At 46.4% G+C, this 24,564-nt stretch overlaps 1 protein-coding gene across 15 annotated transcripts in view; it reads left to right on the forward strand.

The window, feature by feature from the left end:
- camk2g1 (calcium/calmodulin-dependent protein kinase (CaM kinase) II gamma 1) overlaps positions 1–23,877 on the forward strand; it is a 101,189-nt gene extending 77,312 nt beyond the window's left edge. Inside the window, exons 11-23 of one of the 15 annotated variants that reach the window (XM_062525855.1) lie at positions 360–440; positions 595–637; positions 2,324–2,386; positions 7,899–7,939; positions 9,627–9,692; positions 12,684–12,728; positions 13,262–13,316; positions 14,698–14,793; positions 17,254–17,397; positions 21,649–21,724; positions 22,007–22,101; positions 23,141–23,393; positions 23,781–23,877. In XM_062525855.1, coding sequence (XP_062381839.1) covers positions 360–440; positions 595–637; positions 2,324–2,386; positions 7,899–7,939; positions 9,627–9,692; positions 12,684–12,728; positions 13,262–13,316; positions 14,698–14,793; positions 17,254–17,397; positions 21,649–21,724; positions 22,007–22,101; positions 23,141–23,373 — 1,038 coding nt within the window. In that variant the 3' untranslated portion in view covers positions 23,374–23,393; positions 23,781–23,877. The remainder of the gene's footprint in view (positions 1–359; positions 441–594; positions 638–2,323; positions 2,387–7,898; positions 7,940–9,626; positions 9,693–12,683; positions 12,729–13,261; positions 13,317–14,697; positions 14,794–17,253; positions 17,398–21,648; positions 21,725–22,006; positions 22,102–23,140; positions 23,394–23,780) is intronic. The other 14 variants (XM_062525856.1, XM_062525862.1, XM_062525863.1 and 11 more) reach the window with 14 other exon arrangements.
- The last annotated feature ends 687 nt before the right edge of the window (positions 23,878–24,564 follow it).

Below are 24,564 nucleotides of genomic sequence, written 5' to 3' on the forward strand. Positions count from 1 at the left end.
TCTCCCAGAATCCCTTGCAGCCACCATGCTGCAATAGTCTTTTTGTATTATGACTTTAAGTGAAGTAATTATCATATTATATTGAACCTTTTATCTAGTATCCAAAAAAAGGTACACACTCAAAGGGCTGTAATATGCATAGTGCATACATCATTTAGTTATTTGTGAGTGTAGAATGTGCATGCATGTACAGTATGGGCAAGTTCTCTAGGAAAGCTTTCCTCTTTGGAAATAAATCCTCCCTCTTCTCTTTCTTTTTAATGAACTTTGAATTTATTCCGTCATTCATTCATCATTCATTTCTTTCCTTCTTGTCTCTTCTTTTCTAATTCTGGTTCCGTGTCTGTCCGTTACCGCAGCAACGCTCCGTGGCCTCCATGATGCACCGCCAGGAGACTGTGGAATGCCTGCGCAAGTTCAACGCCCGACGGAAGCTCAAGGTGGACGAGATACCGTGACCTTTTTGACCTCAGCCCCCCAACCCTTCCCGCACACCCTGTCGTCCTCAGCATTTTCTGTGAAAAGCGAGCTCAACAGCTCGCCATCTTCCTCATCCTTCTTCTTCTTCTCCTCCTCTTCCTCTCTCCACCACAGGGGGCCATTCTCACCACCATGCTGGTTTCCAGAAACTTCTCAGGTACGCTGCTCCTGCGGCCTTCTGCGAGTCGGAAGGCTCAACTTGTGTGAGACTGCAGCTATCTCTCCCTCTCTCCTTTTTTTATTTGTCTTTCAACTGCCCTGTTGACTGTCACTGAGGAGCCATTTATGGTCAACACCGGAGAACTCTGCAGTGAGGAAGAAGAGTGGAGAGGGAGGAAGGACATGATGTTATTAAGAGTTCTACAGTAGTTCTAGTGTTAGTATCCCAGGGTTCAATGCTAGGGCAAATGGTTCTAGTTCTTGATATCTGAGGGTTCAATGCTGGGGAAAAGGGTTCTAGTTCTTGATGACTGAGGGTTCTATGCTGGGTAAAGGATTCTAGTTCTCAATATCTGAGAGTTCTATGCTGGGTAAAGGGTTCTAGTTCTCAATATCTGAGAGTTCTATGCTGGGTAAGGGGTTCTAGTTCTCAATATTTGTGGGTTCTATGCTGGGGGTAAAGGATTCTAGTTCTCGATATCTGAGAGTTCTATGCTGGGTAAAGGGTTCTAGTTCTCGATATCTGAGAGTTCTATGCTGGGTAAAGGGTTCTAGTTCTCGATATCTGAGGGTTCTATGCTGGGTAAAGGATTCTAGTTCTCGATATCTGAGGGTTCTATGCTGGGGGAAAGGGCTCTAGTTCTCGATATCTGAGAGTTATATGCTGGGTAAAGGGTTCTAGTTCTCGATATCTGAGGGTTCTATGCTGGAGGAAAGGGTTCTAGTTCTCAATATATGAGGGTTCTATGCTGGGGGTAAGGGTTCTAGTTATTGATATCTGAGGGTTCTATGCTGGGGAAAAGGGTTCTAGTTCTCAATATATGAGGGTTCTATGCTGGGGGTAAGGGTTCTAGTTATTGATATCTGAGGGTTCTATGCTGGGGAAAAGGGTTCTAGTTCTTGATGACTAAGAGTTCAGGTCCAGGCCTGAGGCCTGGGCTTGTTGGTTAGTAAACGACAACGTGTGTGTGTGTGTGTGTGTGTGTGTGTGTGTGTGTGTGTGTGTGTGTGTGTGTGTGTGTGTGTGTGTGTGTGTGTGTGTGTGTGTGTGTGTGTGTGTGTGTGTGTGTGTGTGTGTGTGTGTGTGTGTGTGTGTGTGTGTGTGCGTTGATGGTTGGTTGTTGATGGTTGATGTTGAATGACTGCAGTAGATGGTATTCATGTAATAAATGCTGAAGTTTTGGGTCGGCCGGGTAGGTATGGAGGTAAAACTCCTTTAGTGCTGAAGGATCCAGATGACCCTTAAGGTCCCTAAACCCAACTGTAAACTCTCTGCTCTATGTCTTCTGTCTGTGTCCATTTGCTGTGCCTCTTATAACCTTCTTGCCTGTTTTGCAGATTTTTCCTCTTAATTCCTCTTTTTCCTCTTAACATTTTCTATAAATCATTGCAGTTGTCTTAACAATTCATGTACAAATGAAAATTTTTCAGGGGATGTTATTACATGACTATATGTTTAGCTTTAACATAGAACCTAGTGAGGAGAGCATTTCAGCAGTGATGTAAATGTATGCCGGGGGAAAATGGCAGTTGTCTTGAAAACCAGAACCTAGCATTGAGAATACAGAAGCCTCAGAAGCTTCTAGAACCTTCTAGAAGAAGCAGTGTTGTCCTCAGGGTTATCCTCCCAGGGTTGACCTCATTTGCATAGCTCCTCCCAACTCAATGCCTCTCTGTCCAATAGTGGGCCGGCAGCATACCAGCCCTGCTGCTGCCACCACAAGCACTGCCGCGCTCGCACAGGAAGGTATGTCCGAGAGGGGCCCTGACCAAAACACCACTTCCTGCCCCCAACAACACCCTGCAGCCGTCTTCACACTGTTGCCTAGTTTCAGCTCCAAAACGACTAGAAGCCATTTTATTTCCCTATGAGAAACTGCAGACCATATAAGAATGGGTTGAGTGCAGCAAAAATACGCATTATCTGCTAATATTTGTACGTTTTTTAACAATCAAGTAAAGTAAGAAAAACGTTACAAGTAAACATTTTAATTGTCCATAATTGTGACCGAGTTTTCGTTCAGGTTACACAAACGGACAATTTGCTGCCATTTCTTCTTTATGAGTGTAGTGTCATGTCAACGTCCGGCTGGGGGGGGGCAGCTTGCAATAACCGGAGCTGAAAGTCTGCGGCGATGTGAAGGCGGCTTCACAAGGCCTTCAGGTGCAACGCGACAATGGCACACCTGCGCTCTGAAGCCCACCGCTTGTAAACGGCACAGACGCACGCTCTGCACCGGCTTGAGTGCACGCCGCGGCCAAGGTTCCGAACTTGGCCGAACTTTGACCGCGGCGCGGCGCAACACTACCGTTTTGCGCTGGAGCCGGTGGCCAGCGTGACCCAGCGCAAGTGGCTTTTGCACCTGAAAGAGTCTTTACTGGTTCCCTCTCAGAACAAAACAAACAAAACAAAACTCCCCAAATCCCCCCTTTCCCATCTTTTGCGTCCATTGCTCAACTGCTGATCCACCCAGTCTCCAGCATGCGGCCTACCTACCTACACACACACACACACACACACACACACACAAACATTAAACACATGTGTGCCTGTAATCGTGGATGAAAGGTTGACCATTTTGTCGAGCAACAACTCCAGTTTGTTGTTGTGTGTGTGTGTGTGTGTGTGTTACGTGTGTATACGATGAGTCTAGTCACATGTTTATGCATGACACCAGAGAGTATTTACTGTGTTGATCTCTGTGTTGTGGTTACTGGGAACACGGACTAGCGTGTTGTTGTTGTGTCTGTTTGAGTCTTTCCTCGCAGACACATGGAGTAAACAACCATGTAAACAAGTAAACAACCATGCACCCAGTAGACACACTGAGCTGTTGAAGATGCAGCTGTAGCTGCAGCTTAAGCTACTCTGTAGAAGACTATGGCAACCCATTGCAGTCTTCATTCTGCATATTTGAATGCAGTTTTACATGTGTAGAATGTGTACACACATACAAACACACACACACACACACACACACACACACAGACGGCAAGTGACAAGCAGGTTTTTCAATATACCCTGCTCCCCCCACCCCTTCATAAATGTGAGGATCTAATGGCTGGCCTGGCCAGTGACAGTTTAGCGCTTTGCATCAGCCAAAACACACACACACACACACACACACACACACACACACACACACACACACACACGCACACACTGGATCTAATCTAGGGATCTAATGGACAGGCTGAGTAGCAAGAGCATCAGTTTAGCTGCAGTCACAGTCACAGGCACAGTTTAGCCCCATGAATCCAGACCTCCCAGTGCCAGCGTCTAATTGTGTCAGCGCCAGTGGTGTCATCAGTCACATGCACACACACACACACACACACACACACACACACACACACACACACACACATATACACATGCGTGCACTCGTTCAGACAAACACACACACCCTGTTTCGGTCGTGGAAATGTACATCATCCATTGATCACTGCTGTGGGAAGTAAAGTACACACACACACACACACACACACACACACACACACACACACACACATTGTCTGGCTCATTGAGATTTATATTGGCCATTGATCTTGTCTGTGAGGAAAAGCATTGAGTTAGTACACACACACACACACACACACACTGCTTTTCATGCACCTCCATTCTTACCCAGAACCATGTATATATTTTATATCTCAAATGTACATTATATTTTAAAACAATTCCCTCCATGAGACACTCCAACACAACACTCCTATCTGACCAAACACACTTGGCAGTCCACAACCAACTCTTCAGCATACTGCTGTCATCAAAACTGAACTCATTATTCCGTTTCCCCCTTAATTCCTTAATTTCCGCTTCACCTTCGCTTGGCTTTGTCCAGTAGTCCAGTTCGCAGTATTAGTCTAGTCAGCGTCCCATGATGTCGATGACTGGGGGAGAGACGGGAGCTGGACGCCTCCCCTCTCTCTCTCTCTCTCAGTTCCCCAGGTCCTGATTCGTTAAAGCCCAGACACAAGGATGTGCAGAACCAATAATGATTGGATGGGGAAACGCTTGTCCCGGACCAATCGCAGATGACGTTCTTGCTTGGTTATGCATAGGCTTGCATTGGTCGGCTTTAGAGACTCAGGGTCAGACTTTTATGCTTGTAATAGGTCTTTAGATACTGTAGTACGTATAGCCTCATACCCTAGCGCTTAAATCCCTAACGCTATTACTCCTTCAATACCCCTTTTGGTTTCGGTACCCTAAACCCCCCCCCCCCACCCCCCCAAAAAATAAACTCAAATCCCCCTTGCTGAGGGCGCGGGGGCGATCACCAACTGGACGGCAGGAGCGGGGTTGGCTTGCTGCCAATCGTCAGACCCGACGCGACCTGTAGCGCGGGTCCAGCGAGAACAAGGTGGACAACAGAGAGGAGGAAGCCTGCTGACGGGCAGAGAGGGATGGAGAGAGAGAGAGAGAAATGAGAGGGGAAAGAGAGAGAGAGAGATTGCTGATGGCAGAGAAGGATGGAGAGAGAAGAGAGAGATTCAACCGCCATTTATTGAATCATTCCTTAACCCATGAAATCATGACTTTGGCATTGAATTGAGAGAGAGAGAGAGAGAGAGAGAGAGAGAGAGAGAGAGAGAGAGAGAGAGAGAGAGAGAGAGAGAGAGAGAGAGAGAGAGAGAGAGAGAGAGAGAGAGAGAGAGAGAGAGAGAGAGAGAGAGAGACAGAGAAAGAGAGAGAGATTGCTGATAGGCAGAGAGGAAATGAGAGAACAACAGAGAACAGGGGGTTAGAGAGAGGAGGAGAGGAAAGGAGGAAGAGTGGGGGAAAAAATCCTGCACTGTTTATGCTTTGGCAACTCTGTTTTGAATTGCCATGCCAATAAAGCTCATTGAATTAGAGAGAGAGAGAGAGAGAGAGAGGTTGAGGGATTAAGAAGTGATGATAACGGCCAGAGACATTCGAATAGATTGTGATCAGGACGACCAATAGAAAGAGATTACGATGTGATGAGATGAGATGGCGGAATAAAAGATTTAGATAAGTGCAGGAAGGGAGCAGGACTTTACCAGGAGCATGAGAAAAAAACTTTTTGTTTGGAAAGAAGAAGGCGGAGAAAGAGAGAAAAGTTTTGGAAAGTGGGCGAGAGTAGGTGGTAGCTAAACTAGAAAAGACACATTGCACCAAATAAGACAGAGTGGGTGAGATGAGTAGTCGATAGATCGCTGATGAATGGATAGTTTGATAGAGGTAGAGGGGACAAAGACCAATGACTACAGAGATCTATAGAGACAGAGGTTATGTTGTGGTTGTTGGTCCGACATAGTGGCTGCATTATCATTCCACTGTTTTTGTGCTGCACATAAACAGTCATTCTAATAAATCAACAGTGAAACTTGAGAGAGGAGAGAAGATGTAGTCAGCAGATCTAGTCATAAGTATTCTGCCTCGGCCGCCACAGCTGCTGCCAGCTAATATCTCTGCATTTAAACTCGCACTGCGCTGAGAATGAATAGCTCCCCTCTCTTTCACATAAACAGAAGCTCATTTAGAGTAAATGTTCAGAGACTAGTGCTGCTGAAGACTCTTAGATTCTATGGCTCTTTGTGAAAGCACAGTTCCATGTAGCTCCATAATTCTGTCACCACGACGACCATCACCACTCTTTCTCAGCTGAGTAGATGGCCTGGACCACCCGTGCTAACGCTAATGCGTGTTCCAGCGCTGTGAGGGAGGACCACCTGAAAATAGCAAAGCTAATGAGCGATAGCGGCGTGTTAGTCATCAGTAATGCTTCCAGCTATCAAGGCAGATGGGAAAGAAAAGACAAGGAAAGAAAAAAAAAAAAAAAACACATTGGTTTTAGGTCGTACTGCAGTGTTAGCTGCTTGCAAGGTAAGCTAACTTTTTGAGATAACTTTGAAACTAGCGTGAATCATTTCCATCATGGAGGGATGTGAGCAGTTACATTTCGCTGATTTTGCTGGAAACCTCTTAATGTGTCTTGAGTCATCCAATCAGCGTGTTTTAACACCAAATCTTGACCAATCTGCTGTGTGTACTGTAAGTGTCAAAAGAATTATGGGATGGCACAAAATAAACATCTAGTAGCCTAAATGCTTGCTGAGATGTTATAGGCTGCTGAGACATATTTTCAAATAGTTATGTCTAAGTATCCTCATCACTCTGGCACGGCATCTCGCTTTAAATACGATCCTATTTCTGTAGCTTTGTGACTCTAAATCTGCAATTTTTGGTAATTTATAAATGCTTGTAGCATGTCAGCTAGGCTAATGATGAGCAGATACAGATTGTAGATGTCACACTACTTTAAAGACTTTCCTGCTTGCCCATGCTTGTTTCACCAGTGATAACTGTCCTCCTTTGGCTTGTCTGAATCGTTTTTGCATCCTTGAATGAATCTGCTGCACAGTACCTTCAGAGGTCACCCAAGGTCAAAATGTCTTTTTAAAAAGTGACGACAAGCAGGTGACCTGACACCTCACCTCAAGCACGGAGAAAGGCCCTTTACAAGAAGTGATGCATCATGGAAATTGTAGTCGCTAACTGCTGATATTGCATGGCTGGCTGCCTGATAAGAAACTACACTCTCCCCTTCTGTCCCCTCTCTCTTCCCATTCGGAGCGATGCATGACTAAGGGAATGGTGCCTGCCACAAACTGGTTTCATCCTTTCTTTCCGTGCACTAGATGTTCTCTGATACTCCTCGTCATGGTTTTGATTTTGTTCCATTTTCTTGCTCTGTTATTTAAGGAAGGTAAGGACTGTTTCAAAAACAGTTGAGAGGGATGGAGTTCGGGTTGCCTTGATCTTGTGTGTGTGTGTGTGTGTGTGTGTGTGTGTGTGTGTGTGTGTGTGTGTGTGTTTGTTTGTGTGTTAAAAAGGTCCTCAAGGACATGAAAAGGAAAGGTCTCCTATCCCTCATCACCTTTTATACCAAATTACATTTGACTGATAGGAAATTGGTCTTACATTAGACTTGATTTCTATCAGTTCCCCTATTTTAATTGATTGGGAAAACTGGCAATTTCACTCGGGTGAAATTGCCAATGACAAGTGAGTCTTTCAGGATGATTACAGAATGGAGATTTCACTTCTGAAAATGTCCCCTCTCCTTAGAAGACAAATATTGACATGTCAATCCATAGAATTATTCGTCATTTTTTCAGAGAAGAATTCGGAACAAAAAAAAAAAATGGGAGGGATTTGCTTTGTCCGAAAAAGTCCAGGACTGACATGGTTTTAATCCTGAAAGTAATATTTCCCTGTTTATTTTCAGCTTGCAGGAGTTTGCTCAATAAGAAGGCAGATGGTTCGAAGGTAAGGTCTTAGTGCTGATGCTGTGCACTCTCTCTTTCTTTCTCCTTTCTCTCTCTCTCTCTCTCTCTCTCTCTCTCTCTCTCTCTTTCCCTCCCTCTATCTCTCTCAATCTCTTCCTCAGGTGCTGCCCTACTTTTTGTCCAACTTTCCGCTCCGAAGTTCTGTGAACTTTCGTTTTTTTTTTGTTTCTTTAGTGTTCTGTAAGCGTTCCAAAGGCACTCTGTGCAGGCAGTGAATCACTTCAAACAGGGCAACGTGCCAGGCTTAATTGTATCGTTCCCCAAGCTTGAGCCCATTACGTTTTTGTTCAGAGCTCTGCCTCGACGATCCCGCTGAAGTCCCTAGCGTCCGAAAAAAGAAAGGGACCTTGCTGTAGACAGACTCCCTCGGACAATGAGGTACACGCCGTGTCGTGTCGTGTCTTGTCTCGGGGTCTCTGTAGCAGAGCCTTATCGTCCTGAGACCACGAGAACTTTCGGAAAGAGAGATGGGGAGGGGGGTGAGCACTTTTGTCTCCAGCGGTTAGCGGGCAATTACAGGCAGAACAGGCTTACCACGGCTGCCAGGAACAGTCGTTGGTGACAAGGATGAATCGCTGCCCTGGCGTGTCAGGGGCGGCTAGTGCGGTTTAACGCCAGTCACCCACAAAGTGCTTAGATATGTGACCGCCTTACTTGCACTATTCAAGCATTGTTGTGGTTTTCTTTAAAACTACTGCAAAGGTTGGATAACGAAGGCCAATTTATGGCTGGCTGGCTGGCTGGCTGGCGTTGTCGTATGGTTCAGACCAGGGTCCTGTGGGTCTTCAAAAGAGGTCTCAGGCTTAATGTGGAAAGGGTTTAGTTCAGACCAGATCAATCTTCCTGTGTATAAGCGATCGATTTGGGCAGCCATGTCCAACTTAGTTAAATGGAAATCATTTAGTCCTAAATCACTCTCACAAATTACAGACTCCATTCTTGCGAGTAATATGATAGATTAACTATATAAAACGAGGACAAGTTTAACAGTTTGATCTTCTAGGTCTCGGGAATGCAAAAAAAAAAAGAAACATTTGCCCTGAAGTCAGTCATTCACTGCCTGCAACATGTTCATAGGCTGAAGCAGATGCCAGTCAAGAAGCCATGTGTTGCTACATTGGACCACCCAGTCTTTGCCATGTTGTCTGGGATGCACTGAAAGTGAATGCATACATCCTAAGGTCCTGCTACTGTTTGCCCACCTTGTGACTATGCCAGCAACCAATTATTTGCATGCCATCGTTGGTGTGTCTTGCTAGTCTGAAGGCATTGGGCGGGATTGGTTGAAATTTTAGGTTGACATTAAGCCCTATATGTACTTGGTTTCTCTTTTGGTTTATGTTATGTTTGAATGAAGTGAGAGGTCATGTACGTGCATGTGTTTGTATGTATGTAAAAAAAAAAAAGAAAAAGAAAAGAAGACTGGAGATACCAATGATTCCTGTTCGCTAATCTGCCTATCAGTATGGAAATTCTGCACACAGCCATCCCACCCATCGTGGTGGACCACCTGTCAGTCAACCCCTGGTTGTGTGCAAGGATTGGCCGGGGCCTTGATCCTCAAGGGCCCGGCGGCCAGTAGGGCTACAGGTCCATGCTGATGTCATTGCTCTGAACAGGAAGTCACCCCCCCCCCTTTTTTGTTTGTCTCTTCCTCTCTGCTTCAGCCCCAGACAAACAACACTAAAAACAGTGTAGTGAGTGGCAGCAAAGACAGCACCTCTGCACCAATGGTACCTCCTCTTCCACTCTGTCCCTTTCTTGCTCCATGGTGCTTTGAGCCGCCAACGTTGTCTTCCAGGCAGCGCTGCCACTGTTGACTTAAAGGCGCTTAATCCTAGCCCCTAACCCTAACCTTAACCCATGCCTAACCCTAGTGCCTTCCGGGCAGCGCTACATTGAAGACAATGTTGGGGGCTCAAAACATCAAGAAACATCCTCTTTCTTTCCCTCTTTTTCGGCTCCTCCCCTTTTAGTTAGCCTTGTGCTCTGTTTGTGTTGGTTTGTCTCCATGGTAACGCTTTACTTTAAGGTGTTCTTCATACAGTGATTGCGACACCTGTGTAAGCCCTTCCCCGATAGTTTGCGTAAACATTCATAGACATTAGTAAGTGTTAATTTCTTCTGGTGTCGACTATCATAAACAACATTGTTGTCAACACTAACGACAGTTAGTGGACACAGGACTTGTTTGAAAATGGTTCTCTTAAACAAGGAAATAACTCTTGTATACTCTAGTATATCTGGACAGTATCTGTGGACAGTCTATAGGTAAACAACACAATTAGGCATTAGGTGTGAATGCTTTTGTCAGAGAATCAGTGATGAGAGGACTGAAAAGGAGGGGAAGATGAACAAATGAACGAACGAACAAACAAACAAGCGAAAGATTGATTGAATGTTAATCCCCACATGTGTTTTAAATACCATTGTGTCTTTGTCTTCATCACTTTCGTTTAGTTGTTTTCTCTTTATTTGTTATGGTGCATGTCTTTACAGTGAGTGGCCATGGCCATATACATAAGCATGCCTATAGATCTATACATTATTGTACCGATATACAACATATACAGTACGGCTTTGTTTTGTTTTGCCATTTGTCATGAAGGGCTTATGCAGGCATCGTGTAGCTCTATTAAAAGCACCCTGAAATGAAGTGTTAACATTTCCATGAGTTTGTCCTAGTTGCATACCCAGTGGTGTTCCGTGGTCCCTCCAAGCCTGCCATATTGGGCTTGGATTGTGCTTGCTTTCGGTACTGTTTGACGTTACCAGGCAACTGGTGTGAGTGTGTTTGTGTGTGTGTGTGTGTGTGTGTGTGTGTGTGTGTGTGTGTGTGTGTGTGTGTGTGTGTGTGTGTGTGTGTGTGTGTGTGTGTGTGTGTGTGTATGTGTATGTATGCGTGTGTTTGCCACAGCAACAGTCTTGTTCCAAGTTTGACAAAAGGTGTACCACCGTAGTCTCACAAACACACACCCACCCACACACATGCGCGCGCGCACATACACACACACACCTTTCTATCTCATTTTCACCCTGTACTTCTCTCTCTCTCTCTCACACTCTCTCTCTCTTTCCCTCCCTCCCTCTCTCCTACACTCCAGCTCCGTGAACGTCTTGGCCTAGTCTGAGTGGTTTGTTATGTTGCGTTGTGTAGTGTTGCGTTGCCACGTTCCTCTCGCTTGCCAACACAACACTGCGCAACACAGAACAGCACCAACCAAACCAAGCGTGCCACAACTGATCTCCTCTGGCTGAGGCCTTAGGCCTCCACTCCCGTCTGATGGAGACTGCTAGCCAGCACCCTGTCCTCCTCCTCCTCCTCCTCCTCCTCTTCCTTCTTCTTCTTCCTCCTCCTCCTGCGATTCAGCAGGTGGTGAATCTGGGTCAGGCCGTCACACCCCTTTCCCCACTCCAATAGTGTCATTTGTGGGGCAACTGGCTGCAGCACCCATGCTACATTTGGGTCTGAATGCCTGCAGGTGACCCGGGTTTGAGTCTGACCCGGATCATTTCTTGAACCCATCCCACTCCCTCTATGTCTGTCTGTCTCCCTCTCTCTGTCTCTCTTTCTGTCTCTCTCTCTCTCTCATACTCTCTCTCTCTCTCTCACTGTCTCTCTCTCCTATGGCAATGAAGGCAACACACACACACACACACACACACACACACACACACACACACACACACACACACACATACATACACACACACACGCACACACTAGTTGCCTGTTTTATTGTACAAGATGCAGCTTTTCTCCTCCCCGACTCTGAAAAGTGAGGTTTGTTGCCGTCATGGCTTCCCAGATCACCAGACCCCCATTCCCCTCGTCTCTGCCCTAGAGGTCCATCTTTTAGCAGGGGAGAGCTGAGAAGACACTTCAAATGGACTCTGCATGTAAACTCAGCCCAGACAACCACTCCGTCGGCATCCTGGGAGCTCGCCGCGTTTCGAGCCATTAAGCAGCAGGCATGACCTCCGAACCCTCTCCGAGGAGACCTCTGGTCACTCCAAATGTCAAACGCGACCAAACGGTGTACAAGAGACAGAGTCAATCAGGCAGAAAAAGAAAAAAAGAAAAAATAATAACATTTTGAGGCCACCGACCGCAATCCCCTCCGGTCGCTTTGACATTTCAATTTCCTTACCCCCGAAAGCCATATAAGCCTGTGCTTGCACTCATGCTTCTTAAATGAGAGGCAATGACACTTTCATTTGGTGTTATTGACTGGAACATGCACGAAACCGCATGGATGGCTCTTCCAACTGCTGCCTCTGTCTCTCTGCTGACCTGAACTAGGACTCACCGTGGTGTGTGTTCTGTTTGTGTGTGACCAAGAGCTTGGGCGGGGGGGCGGGGGGGCGGGGGGGGGATCAACTGCATCTTTTAGTGCTCGTTCAGCATGGGATGTAGATTAAAGGAAACTTTTTTGGTGTGTGTGTGTGTGTGTGTATAAGGTTTGGGGATGAGTGGTACGCTCTGTACAGTATGTGGTACAATACAGAGTCGTCACAAATAGATAGCCACATCCTCCAGCACAATTTTCGACCTCCACAACGCCAAACAACAACAACAACAATTCTGTACCTGTCCTTGGGCGACCACTACCACTCATCCTCAAACGGACGCGTGGGTCATTTATGTGAAGTGGGATCGTATGAAGTGTCTGTTATTGGAGAGAACGTATAATTTAACCATCTCTATACGTTTGACCATTTAGGAGCCACAGACTACCGTGGTCCACAATCCCATCGATGGCACCAAGGTAAGAGCCCAAGTGTCCCTGTCAAACTCGGTCCAAACCACAAGATGACCGGGCCAGGACACCTCTCAGACAAGTTAAATTGTAAAAAAAAAGTAAAAAAGACTGCATAAATCAAGTCAAATCCCCCCTCAGCCCCTAGTGAGACCATACATAATTCTCTAAACGTTTACATTATGGAAAAACGACCAAGGTGTCTGTATAGATTCTCAAGTTTCATGTAGTCATAGTAGCCAATTGAGGGGGGGGGGGGGGGGGGGGGCACTAAAAACTGAGATCTGCGTCTGTTGAAGATAATGGATTAGATTAGATTAGATTAGATTAGATTAAACTTTATTGTCATTGTGCAGAGTACAAGTACAAATACAACAAAATGTGTGTCTGTTGTCTAACCAGGAGTGCAAAGTGCAGACAAATGCCGTGTGATGTACACACTATAGACAGGAGGTGCAGGATAGGATGTACAGTATAGTTTAGCGAAAATGCTTCCTAATTGTGTTACTCCATCCTGTATCTCCCACTCTCCTCCTCTCCAGGGATCCACGGAGAGCTGCAACACCAACGAGGAGGAGGATATGAAAGGTAGGAAAGGTAGCTACAGACCCCGTCCTCTCCTCCTCTTCCTCATCTTCCTCCTCCTCATCTTCCTCTCTGCATGTTGCCCCTCTAAATCCACCCCTCCCCCACCCGTGCGCCATGGCTCTCCGACACACCACCTCCACCCCCCCTCACCCCCCCCCCCCCCCCCCCCCCTCCCACACACACACGAGCTGCTATCTCCAGCATCACACTTCCACCCTGCTACACTCTCCGGTTCTCTACTACGCCACAGTCACAGACGGTCTCACTGCAAAGCCAGAAGCTCAGAGTAGCTCACTGCTGCACCCGTGTGCAATGGGGAGGGAGTGCAACTGTGCTGGTCGTTACCCGGCACCATGGGGGTCCATTTTGGCTCCGATGCTGTTCAGCGGTGGAGCTGCACACGTTTCGGTTGGCTCTGGTCGAAATATTCGAGATTAAGATGAAAGTGAGGACGATCCTTATATCCTTGGATGATCCATAGTGGAATGAGACATACCAAGACAGACAGACAGACAGACAGACAGACCGACAGACAGACGGACAGGCCTGTAACAGAGGCTGGACCCTGAGAAGGAAACCATAAGCAGTGGTTATCAAGTCCAGTCAATCAATGTTAATCGGATTGGTGACAATAATGTATACAGTCAGAGAATATGCATTCTGCGTTTGCTAAGCAACCAGATGCCATAGAAACGGAGAGAAAGAAAGAGAGAGTAAGAGAGGAGGAAAAGAAAGAAAGAGAGAAGAAAGGGAGAATAGTGGAAGATGCAGAGAGTGGGGCAAAAGAAGTGATTGAATGTTATTACCCCACTGATCCCCCTGTCTTAAATACCATTGTGTCCTTGTCTCCATCTGTTTTGAGTAGAGGTGTTTTTGTCTCGTTGTCATCGTGAGTTTTGTGACTTGTTTACGCTGTTCCCTGCGGGTGTTTACAGTAAGCGAGCATGTCCATACGCAACAGGGCTGCGAATGTATACGTATACGTACACGTGCTGTGTGCGTCCATCTGCATGTTTAAACAAAAGGACTGAAATAGACATCTTGGGGAGAGAGCAGTTCAGATCTGTCCTCCGTCCATTAAAGGATTATCCCCATGCTCTTTTGATGTTGAGTAATTCTACCATTAAAACATATAAGGTTCCAGAACCCACCCCTAAACCTGTATTATCCCAGGTTCATTATCGCATAGTTCTGTCACTCAAAACATGCTTGGTTCCTTCCATTTCCATGAACCATGTTTTCCTCTGTAAGGCGTAATTAAGGCAGTACAGTACGTTTTGTTTGTTTACTCTGCCGTTCTCCTGCCATGTCCGTGTGTGTGTGTGTGCGCGTGCGCGTGCCTGTGTGTGATTGGCGTGTGCGTGTGTGTATTTGCGGCACACACCACCAGCGGAGAGCATTCAGGGTGCCAGTAACGACAGCGCTGTGATGAGTGCCAGCGAGGATCCGCCTGCCCTGCTGGGATCCCCGCAGAGTTCCCCTGCCAGTAAGTACGCAGCAGACACCCCCCCCCCCCCCAACCCCCAACCCCCAACCCCACCCTGCCGCTTCTACCACACCAACCATCCCCCCAACAATTCTGCCGCTACCCCCAAAACTTGCTCCTCCAGGAACTCCAGGGGTGGCAGTTCACCATCAAGCTCTTTAACCCCTAAAACTTCTAACTGTTCCATAAAACCTTCTCTTCCTCTTGGCTTGACTTCAGCAGCACGTGTACATTGTGCCACTGGCTTTCTTCACCCCCAAAACTGCTAACTGTTCCCCAAAAGCCTTCCCCTCCTCTTGGGGTGACCACATTAGTAAGTGGGGTAGTGTGCCATTGACTTCCTTAACCCCCAAAACCTTCCCTCCTCTTGGGGTGACTTCACCAGTGCCACTGACACGCACTGACATTGCTCTGTAGCCCTGAAACCTGCTAACTGATCCCCTAAACCTTCCCGTCCTCTCAAGGTGGCCCCTTTGTAAGTGTGCACTGCATCATGGGCTTTCCAAAAGAATGTACTTTTACCCCCCCAACACCCCACACCCCTACACCCCACACCCCACACACACTCACACACACTTTGCGGTGTTTATACTGTACATCTTACCCGTACTCCAACCCAAACTTCCAAAGTCTTCACATTACTATGGACCCCTCTACTGGGCCATGCACTATAGGATTCTGTATCTCTGCAGTCTGGCATATCTCCTTTCTGTAGTGCACTTCTCTGCACACCTCCATCTCAGCTTGGTCACCTTCCATCCCACATCTCCACATTCTGCATTTTTTATCACGCTCATGTAGACGCATCATGTTCCTCTGAACAACACCCCCCCCCCCCCCCCCCCCCCCCACATCCCAATCCTTTGAGTCCTTAACGAAGTAACTAAAGGATGAGGGTTTGGTCAGTGTGTCTTTTGCCCACTTTATTTTTTAGTGACACTCTCTTGTATACAACCCCACCCCCCTCCTTTTTATCTCCGGTTCTCTTCCTGAACCCCCCCCCCCCCCCCCCCCCCCGACCTTCCCCCATCTCCCCTGACCTTCTCCCAATCTCCTGCTTGGTTCGGTCCCCAAAGTTCCTGCTTTTCTTCTGCGAGTTCTCCTTTCAATGGGGATGGTATCCTACTCATCCTGTCCACACAGTCCAGGAAGAGATCTGCCCATCCTGTCAACACGGCACCAGGCTTCTTCTCCTTGGCCCCCTTGCCCCTTCTTGCACCTTCTTGCCCCTTGGGCACACTTGGGCACACCTTCATGCTCTCCTTGACCTTTGACCTTGACTGCATATTCTCTTCTGTGGAAATCTTTTCAAGCCTGGGTTTCCTGTCCTTCGAGGATTTAACAGAGAAAACATCCTGTCATTTTCACATTGTGTAAAGAGAAACAACCGACTTTCCGTTCTCTTACTTCTAATGGGCACATCAATTAAACCCAAAGTCAATGAGGCAAAGACTTTGTAATGATGTTTATCTTTAGTCACTTGTAAAGTGATTTCCCTGGTGTAGCCTACTGAGTGTTAAGAATAGAAGGCACTAGAATAGAAGATGTCTTTATGGTCCACTTATAGAAAGATATCTGTGCCATTAGACACATACGGTTCATACACAAAACCTGGCAGAGAATTAGACACGTATGAACGTGATAAACTATGAGTTGATGAATACAGATACTCCTGCAGTATGTGCCTTTTCGAATCTGGAATAATGAAACATTTTGTTATGGCAGGTTGACCATTTCTAGGATTGTTTTGGTGTGTTGTACTGCATTTCACATGGAATAGTTCAGGTTATTTGAGAGAAATACATTGCACTTATTGTATAATAAAAATAATATATAAGGCAACAACAGAGATGGGACTGACAGTTTAAATCTGAATAGCATAGTTCTGCAGTGAGCACCTGAGCCAACCAGTTCAGCAGTGATCCCACCACTCCTCTTTGATCCCAGCACCTTCCACACATATCAATCAAACCCGTTTGTGATCAATAGCTGCCGATTTTTGCTCGCTAGCATGCTAACATCCTGCTTTAAGCATCTCACTCCAGTTCTCCTCTCTTTCCCCCCCCCCCCCTTGATTTCATGACTGCTGGATGGGTTTCTGTAGAACTCATCCAGAAGTCATCCTACTCACACCCTTCCAGAGAGCTTATATTGGCCTGGACAAAAACAGCAGATGGAGCCTTTTATCTTTAATTTGTTGGTTACTGTGCTGCCAACACTTGTGTTAGACTAGCACCCCCCCCCCCCCCCACCCCCGACCCATCCTCCACCCACCACCTCATTCTCTCTCTTTTTTTTAATCATTCATTTACTTACATCAACACAATCCTTTCTTTCTCACTGCATGCCGTTAACCCTTTACATGCTTGTCTCCATCATTGTCGTCTTCATCCATCGCCTCGCTCGCTCTTCGTCCTCATCATCGTCATCTTCGCCACGCTCACCTCCTCCGCCTGTCAGTTTCTGCCGGCCCGGTGCATGACGTAAAGCGCATGGCGTGGAACAGCACGCTGCACGCCTCCTGCCCTGAGATGGAGCGCGCTCAGTCCCAGGGTGGGCAAGGGGGTGGGGCCAGCACCGCAGGGGGTGGAGCTTCACCCAAGAGTAAGTTGGCGAGCCACCCAGGAATATGAACTTATGCACACACACACACACACACACGCACACACACACAAGCATGCACATAAAAACACACACGTACACACACACACAATGGCCACGCTTCCCAGATTTGTTAAGAAGCTCTTAAGTGCTAAGTGCTAATCTTCTTAGGAGCGCTCTTAGAACGTTCTAAGAACGCTCCTAAGAAGATCTTAGCACTAAAGAGCTTCCAAACGTGGCCAATTTTTTTTGCGCAAGTACACACTTGAGGCTCGCTTCAACATACACACATACTGTACACTCACATCAACAATGTTAACTCGTTCACGTACAGCCTATACAGATGTACATACAGTATACGTGTGCATACACTACTGTAGCACGTGGAAAATCACTAGAAATCGGGAAAAACAAAATGAATATCCATAGCACATTTAGCAATATGGCTCAGGCATATGTCAAATACAAGCACACACAGGCCCAGAAGCACATGCATTGCATATGTAATTTCCTGGCAGTCTTCATCATATCCATGCATCATCAACATCATCATCATCCAGGGACTTCAGATGTAAAAGAGCGTCGCTGTTATAATCTGGCTTGATTATACACTGTGCACTATTAAATAAATAAATAAATAGATAAAAGATAGATAGATAGGAAGGAACACAGGGTGGCTCGTTTCTCAACCCGTTTCCTTGGAGACCGTCAGTCCGAGAGGACGGGAGTTGACTCGAGAAGAGCACTGAGACACGAGCGGACCTGTCAGGCGGTCGCCATCTTGGCGTTTCACCTCCGCCGTCTGGAGTGTTGTTCCCACTCGAGGCTGGCGACAGACGGGCGGATAATAGATGATTGGGCCGTGTGCCAAACAGACAGGAGTTGAAGGAGCTTATGCACACACGCACACACACATACAGTCACGCACATACACACACACACACACACACACACACACACACGTTTGTGTCTGCACATACACACACACACACACACACACACACACACACGCGCGCACACACACACACACACACACACACACACACAATCATATAAACATACAACTTAGTTTTAGCCTCACATCACACAAGCACACACACACTTGAGTCTGCGCATACACACTCTATCTGGCTCTGTCTGCTGTTCGGTCTGAGTGATGGTATAATACTGACCAAAACACCAGCCTCCCTGCACAGCTCATGAACACAGCTCTTCTGCCCCTTAGAGAGCCACAGTCCTTTACCTAGCTCACCACCAAAAGCCCTCTGGTCTCACAGCTGTAATGTGATTTTAATAGACAAAACAGAATGTGTCTGTGTGTCTCATTACGTTGCCCTGGCAGTAGACAAAATAAAACATTCAACCCATAACATCTAGACGAGTGTGAGCTGCGTTAGTTCATCAGCCTCTCTGGGTCAGGATCAGGATCCGGTCCACTCTCCAGGAGTTTTGAAGAGTGCTGTAGGCGTCCTCATTATTGGAGTTACGTGGTCTATCAAGCCCTTATCTAGCAAGTGATATAAAGTGACAGGTATTCATCAAGCACTTTTATCCTAAGCAGTCACAACTACAAACTCACAATTGAGCCACAAGCTCAAAATGATGGGAGCAAGATTTTGAGTGTGTGAAGACATTTTTTGTAATTATTGCTGTGACTTTTGCTTTGTTCCAGCACCTTAAATGCAGACTATGTTGGATGTGCCTGCCTTTTGTAGAGTTGTTATGGGTGCGAGATTTGAGTCTTAAGTTGAGCTAACTTCCTTAACGCCCCAAAACCTCCCCCCTCCTCTTTGGGGTGACCTTCATCAATACGTGTCCAGTGTGCCACCTACTGTACTCTTCTTGAATTTCCCTTTGGGAAATTTAGATCTATCGATCTACTTCTGTAACCCTCAAAACTCATAACTGTTCCCCAAACCTTCCCCACCACTTAGGGTGACCCCCCCCCCCTCCTCCCCCTCCCTCCCCTGTAAGTGTGCAGTGCTTTTGGGCTTTCCAAAACAATCTGTTGGTGGCAATAGGGCCCTGCTGCTCACCACCACGCCTGAGACAAAAGCATCATCAGGATTTCCTGGGACAGTCAGCTCACATTGCCCTGATTTGGCAAAGATTTGGGTCAGATCTCAGCGATACTTCTCCTTGCGTCGCGAGCATCTGCGAGAGTGGTGCTGCAGTGCGGCGAGAGCCTTGCCTCGGTACAGTCTGGAAGCTGGCCCATAGACTTGGGTCTGAGCTGATGAATTTATTCATTTTTTTTTATTTGTGTCCGGTTCTAAAATGTTATATCCTCCATATATATAACATGACTTATTTTTTAAATATATATATATATATATATATATATATATATATATATATATATATATATATATTAACATAAATGTTGCCATTTGATGTATTCTACCAGAGTAAGCCCTAATTAACGTCTGCCAGTCCCTATTAGCCCATCTCTGCTGCAGTGAGTAGTACTCTCGATAAAGTCAGGAAACTGCCTGATTTGCCTGATGAAGACCCAGTAGGGTCGAAACGTTGCTTGTTTTTAAAAAATTAAATGGGAGCTAAAATCAGTGTTGCAGACATTATTCTTTTTATTGAAACTAGTTCCATTTGTCCTGCACCAGCTAAAAAGTGGGATGTGCACACAACTACTCTATTTGAACAGCCAGAAAGCTGGCCATAGGTTTGGGTTTAGTCTGATGTAGAGACTACTAGCCCAGCTCTGCAGTACTGTCTCAGGTACAGCCAGAAAGCTGGCCATAGGTTTGGGTCTAGTCTGATGTAGAGACTACTAGCCCAGCTCTGCAGTACTGTCTCAGGTACAGCCAGAAAGCTGGCCATAGGTTTGGGTTTAGTCTGATGTAGAGACTAGTACTAGCCCAGCTCTGCAGTACTGTCTCAGGTACAGCCAGAAAGCTGGCCATAGGTTTGGGTTTAGTCTGATGTAGAGACTACTAGCCCAGCTCTGCAGTACTGTCTCAGGTACAGTCAGGAAGCTGGCCATAGGTTTGGGTCTATTCTGATGTAGAGACTAGTACTAGCCCAGCTGTGCAGTACTGTCTCAGGTACAGTCTGGAAGCTGGCCATAGATTTGGGTCTGGTTTTGCTCTACTGCAGAGAGCAGTAGCACTGTCTCGGATCACGGCAGATGGGGACCAGATCGGGGCCAGACTCGCTACACACACACACACACACACACACGATGAGGAGTGTTGATGCATCATCAAGCAGTATTGTATCGGACAGGTCACCCCGCCTTGCTGTAATCTGGCATCGATCTGGGCCAGGTCCTGCAGTCACAGCTTTGAGAGAGGGAGAGAGAGAGAGAGAGAGAGAGAGCGAAAGAAAGAGATTAAAAGGGGGGGGGGTGGCGGTGCTGCAGTGAGCCGTATTGTATCTGACAGTGAGCCCTGCCGCCGTTGCCACCACCGTTGCGTTATGAAATTACCGTTTGCGATTCTGCTCCGTTGGCTCTGCTGAGCGCAGCTCCTCTCGCCCGCCCGCCCGCCCGTCTGTCTCCTGGTCCCGCGTGGCGGCATGACTCAGCATACTGATGAATGGAAATGTCACTGCCGAGCGTGACGTCTCCGTCCCTGCCACCGAAAAAACGACCTTTCGCGAAATATCAATTCGGCAATCTCAAGGCAATTTGATCCCAGGCTTATGATGAGGCGAAGCTGTGTGTAAAGATAGCACAATGAATAAGGTGTGAAAGGATCGACAGAGTAAAATAGCTTAGCGGCGGTGTGGTGTGTGTTATGTTGTGAGCAACAGTACAGAAGGCTGAGTTGAAGAGGATATGATGGTGGAAGTGGTGTCTCTGTCTGAATTTGTGACTTTACTGCAGTATTTATTGTGATAGAGTGTGTGTGTGTGTGTGTGTGTGTGTGTGTGTGTGTGTGTGTGTGTGTGTGTGTACCCATGTAGGGGCGAGAGTCTAGCCTGACTGCTCTAGTTCATACTAATTAAACGGTAGTTTAATTGCATCTGTTGTCCGTGGAGGACCTCCGCCCAACCAGCCAGAGTTTATGGAGGTGAAATATTAGGGGTTTTCATCTGGGTAGTTTGCACTGACACAAAGAAGTGTGTGTGTGTGTTATGTTTTTGTGAATCTTTTAAGACCTATGTTTTTGACAATTTCCTTTTTTTATTTCTCTCTTCTTGCAACCTCTCTCCTTCATGCTTTCTCTCTCTCTCCTCTATCCTTTCTCTCTCTCCTCTACCCTTTCTCTCTGTTTCGTCTGGTTGGGTGTGCAGCTCGTAAGCAGGAGATTATCAAAATCACTGAGCAGCTGATAGAAGCGATGAACAATGGGGACTTTGAGGCTTACACGTGAGTACAGCCCACCTTGCACTACAAAACTACATTCCCCAGCATGCAGCAGTTTGCTCACTTCCTCTTATGCAGACTTTGGGGTTTTACTTGTGCATTTGCATTAAGTGTACTGATTGTATGTATACAGTAATTTCCACACTGTGAATAAGCTCCAGGACAGTGTTTTTTTGCAGATTAAAGGAAACAAAACAATATTATCTGGCCCCGTGTATTAACCTCATAGTCGAAGAAATGTTGCATTTTAATGTTTGTGTATCTGTGTGTGTTTCTGTCTTTCAGGAGAATCTGTGACCCGGGGTTGACCTCGTTTGAACCGGAGGCCCTTGGCAACCTGGTGGAGGGCATGGACTTCCACAAGTTCTACTTTGAGAACTGTGAGTACACCCCCTGTCGGTTCTCACCTACTGTTTTCAAACTGATGAAAGAATCATTCATTATTTGCGTCTGCCTTCCCTATCGCCTCTCACTAAGCGGTTTGATTGACAGCGTGAGAACAACTAGGGAGGGAGATAATAGTTTTCATCCAATCACATTTCCTTCTTGAAGCACTGAATCAGACCTTGAGTGTGTTCACAGCCCATTATTGAGTGATTAATTACCTATATTGGCGTTATTAGCCAGATTCATTAAATTAATCAGATTGAATTATATCGGATTCTCAGTTCGGAAAGCACATCTGTTCATCTCATATCACCTTCTGAAAATAATGGCATAAAATGATTTAGGCAGAAAAAAAGATGTACAGTATGCCATTATTTTGAGGAAGGTGATGATATTTTACCACTCTGTGATTAGTGTGACTTCATGAACCCAAAGATCAGACCGCCTGATCCAGACCTTGGGAAAGCTAACAGTGTCTGCTGTTCTTATTCGGTTTACTATGACAGGGCATTGCTGCTATGCCAGTGACATACTTGACAAATTACTTGGGACGATCGCTAAACAAACCTATACTACAATGCTGTATTGCATTGTGTTTAAGTCTTTGTTTCAAGCATTATTATCAAATATGCATATTCAAGATTCAAATATAAATGTTCAAATACAAATATATTGATTTATGATTCTTTCAAATTTGATGTGTGGTTGTTTTTGCACATTTGCTGTGTATGTGTGTGTGTGTGTACTGTACTGTACTGTACTGTATATGTATCAACATGACATACTCTATGTGAGTCCATGTCTGTGTGTGTGTATGTACTGTATACGTATCAACATGACGTACTGTATGTGTGTGTGTGTGTGTGTGTGTACTGTATACGTATCAACATGACGTACTGTATGTGTGTGTGTGTGTGTGTGTACTGTATACGTATCAACATGACGTACTGTATGTGTGTGTGTGTGTGTGTGTGTGTACTGTATACGTATCAACATGACGTACTGTATGTGTGTCCCATGCCTGTCCCGCAGTGCTGAGCAAGAACAACAAGCCGGTGCACACCACCATCCTGAACCCGCACGTGCACCTGATCGGGGAGGACGCGGCGTGCATCGCCTACATCCGCCTGACGCAGTACATGGACGGGCAAGGGCGCCCGCGCTCCTGCCAGTCGGAGGAGACGCGCGTGTGGCATCGCCGCGAGAGCAAGTGGCTCAACGTGCACTTCCACTGCTCCGGTGCCCCCGCCGCCCCGCTACAGTGAGCCCCGCGCCAGGAACATGGGTGAGGAGGAGACCACACACACACACACACACACACACACACACACACACACACACACACACACACACACACTACAGTGAGCCCCGTGCCAGGAACATGGGTGAGGAGGACCAACACACACACACACACACACACACACTATAGTGATGGACTGACACACACACACACACACACACACACACACACACACACACAATACAGTGAACAGTGCACATACATATGGATATCCAAACATTCACACATGAGCGCACATAGATAAAAACGGGTGTACAGTGGTGCACCTGTTGTACTGTATGATGAAAACACACACACACACACACACACACACACACACACACACACACGCATTCTCTCACACACTGTTTTGCCTTTTCCCTCTCTCCCCAGCTCACCTGGATTGTCCAGGATGTTGAAGAGTCTTCTCTGTGGCCGAAAGGGGCACCCTATGGCCTGCTGTCTGAGAGGAAGAGATTGAGGGGGGGGGAGGGGTTGGGGGGGGTTAGGGTTTTTTTTCGGGGGATGAGGTGGGGCAGCGGCCACTACCTGATCTCCTCTTCCGTCCCGCCCCCCATGAGAAGTTTCCGGAAACACCTGACAAAACATCCAGTCCAACTGTCCACCACACCTTCTGCAGCCCCTTTATTGCCTGCGCTGCACTGTGGCTAGGTCCCGGGGATGGTGCATGTCTCTCACGCCCTCACCAGGGGGCGCTGTCTTGTTATTACTTTTACTCCCCACGTTACCCCAGTGGAAACATCTTGATTTTTAATAATGCCCGTCATGAAAATAAAAGATTAAAAAATATATATATAAACATTAAAAAAAAATAAAAAATACTAGCTCCAGAAAGGTGTTTGTAAGTTTAAAAAAAAAAAAAACATGTTTGAGTTTAATATACATATATAAATATTGTACATTTTACTAGATGTAAGACAAGCTACAGGCAGTGAATAAGGGTCCAGCAAGGAGGGCAACTAGTTTTGTGTGGCTGCGAAACCAGGTTTGACCTTTGACCTTGATGAGAAACAAAATTGACTAGCACTTTTGTTTCATGTTTGCTTGATAGGGAACCAATGGACTCAAGTTTTCCTATTTGGAAACACATTTTTCAAGCAGATGTAGAAGGCTTGTTGTGCGATATGAAGAGAGGTTGTTCTGAAGCAGATTTTCT

Source organism: Sardina pilchardus, chromosome 22 (assembly GCF_963854185.1).
Source record: "Sardina pilchardus chromosome 22, fSarPil1.1, whole genome shotgun sequence".
Lineage (NCBI taxonomy): Eukaryota > Metazoa > Chordata > Actinopteri > Clupeiformes > Clupeidae > Sardina > Sardina pilchardus.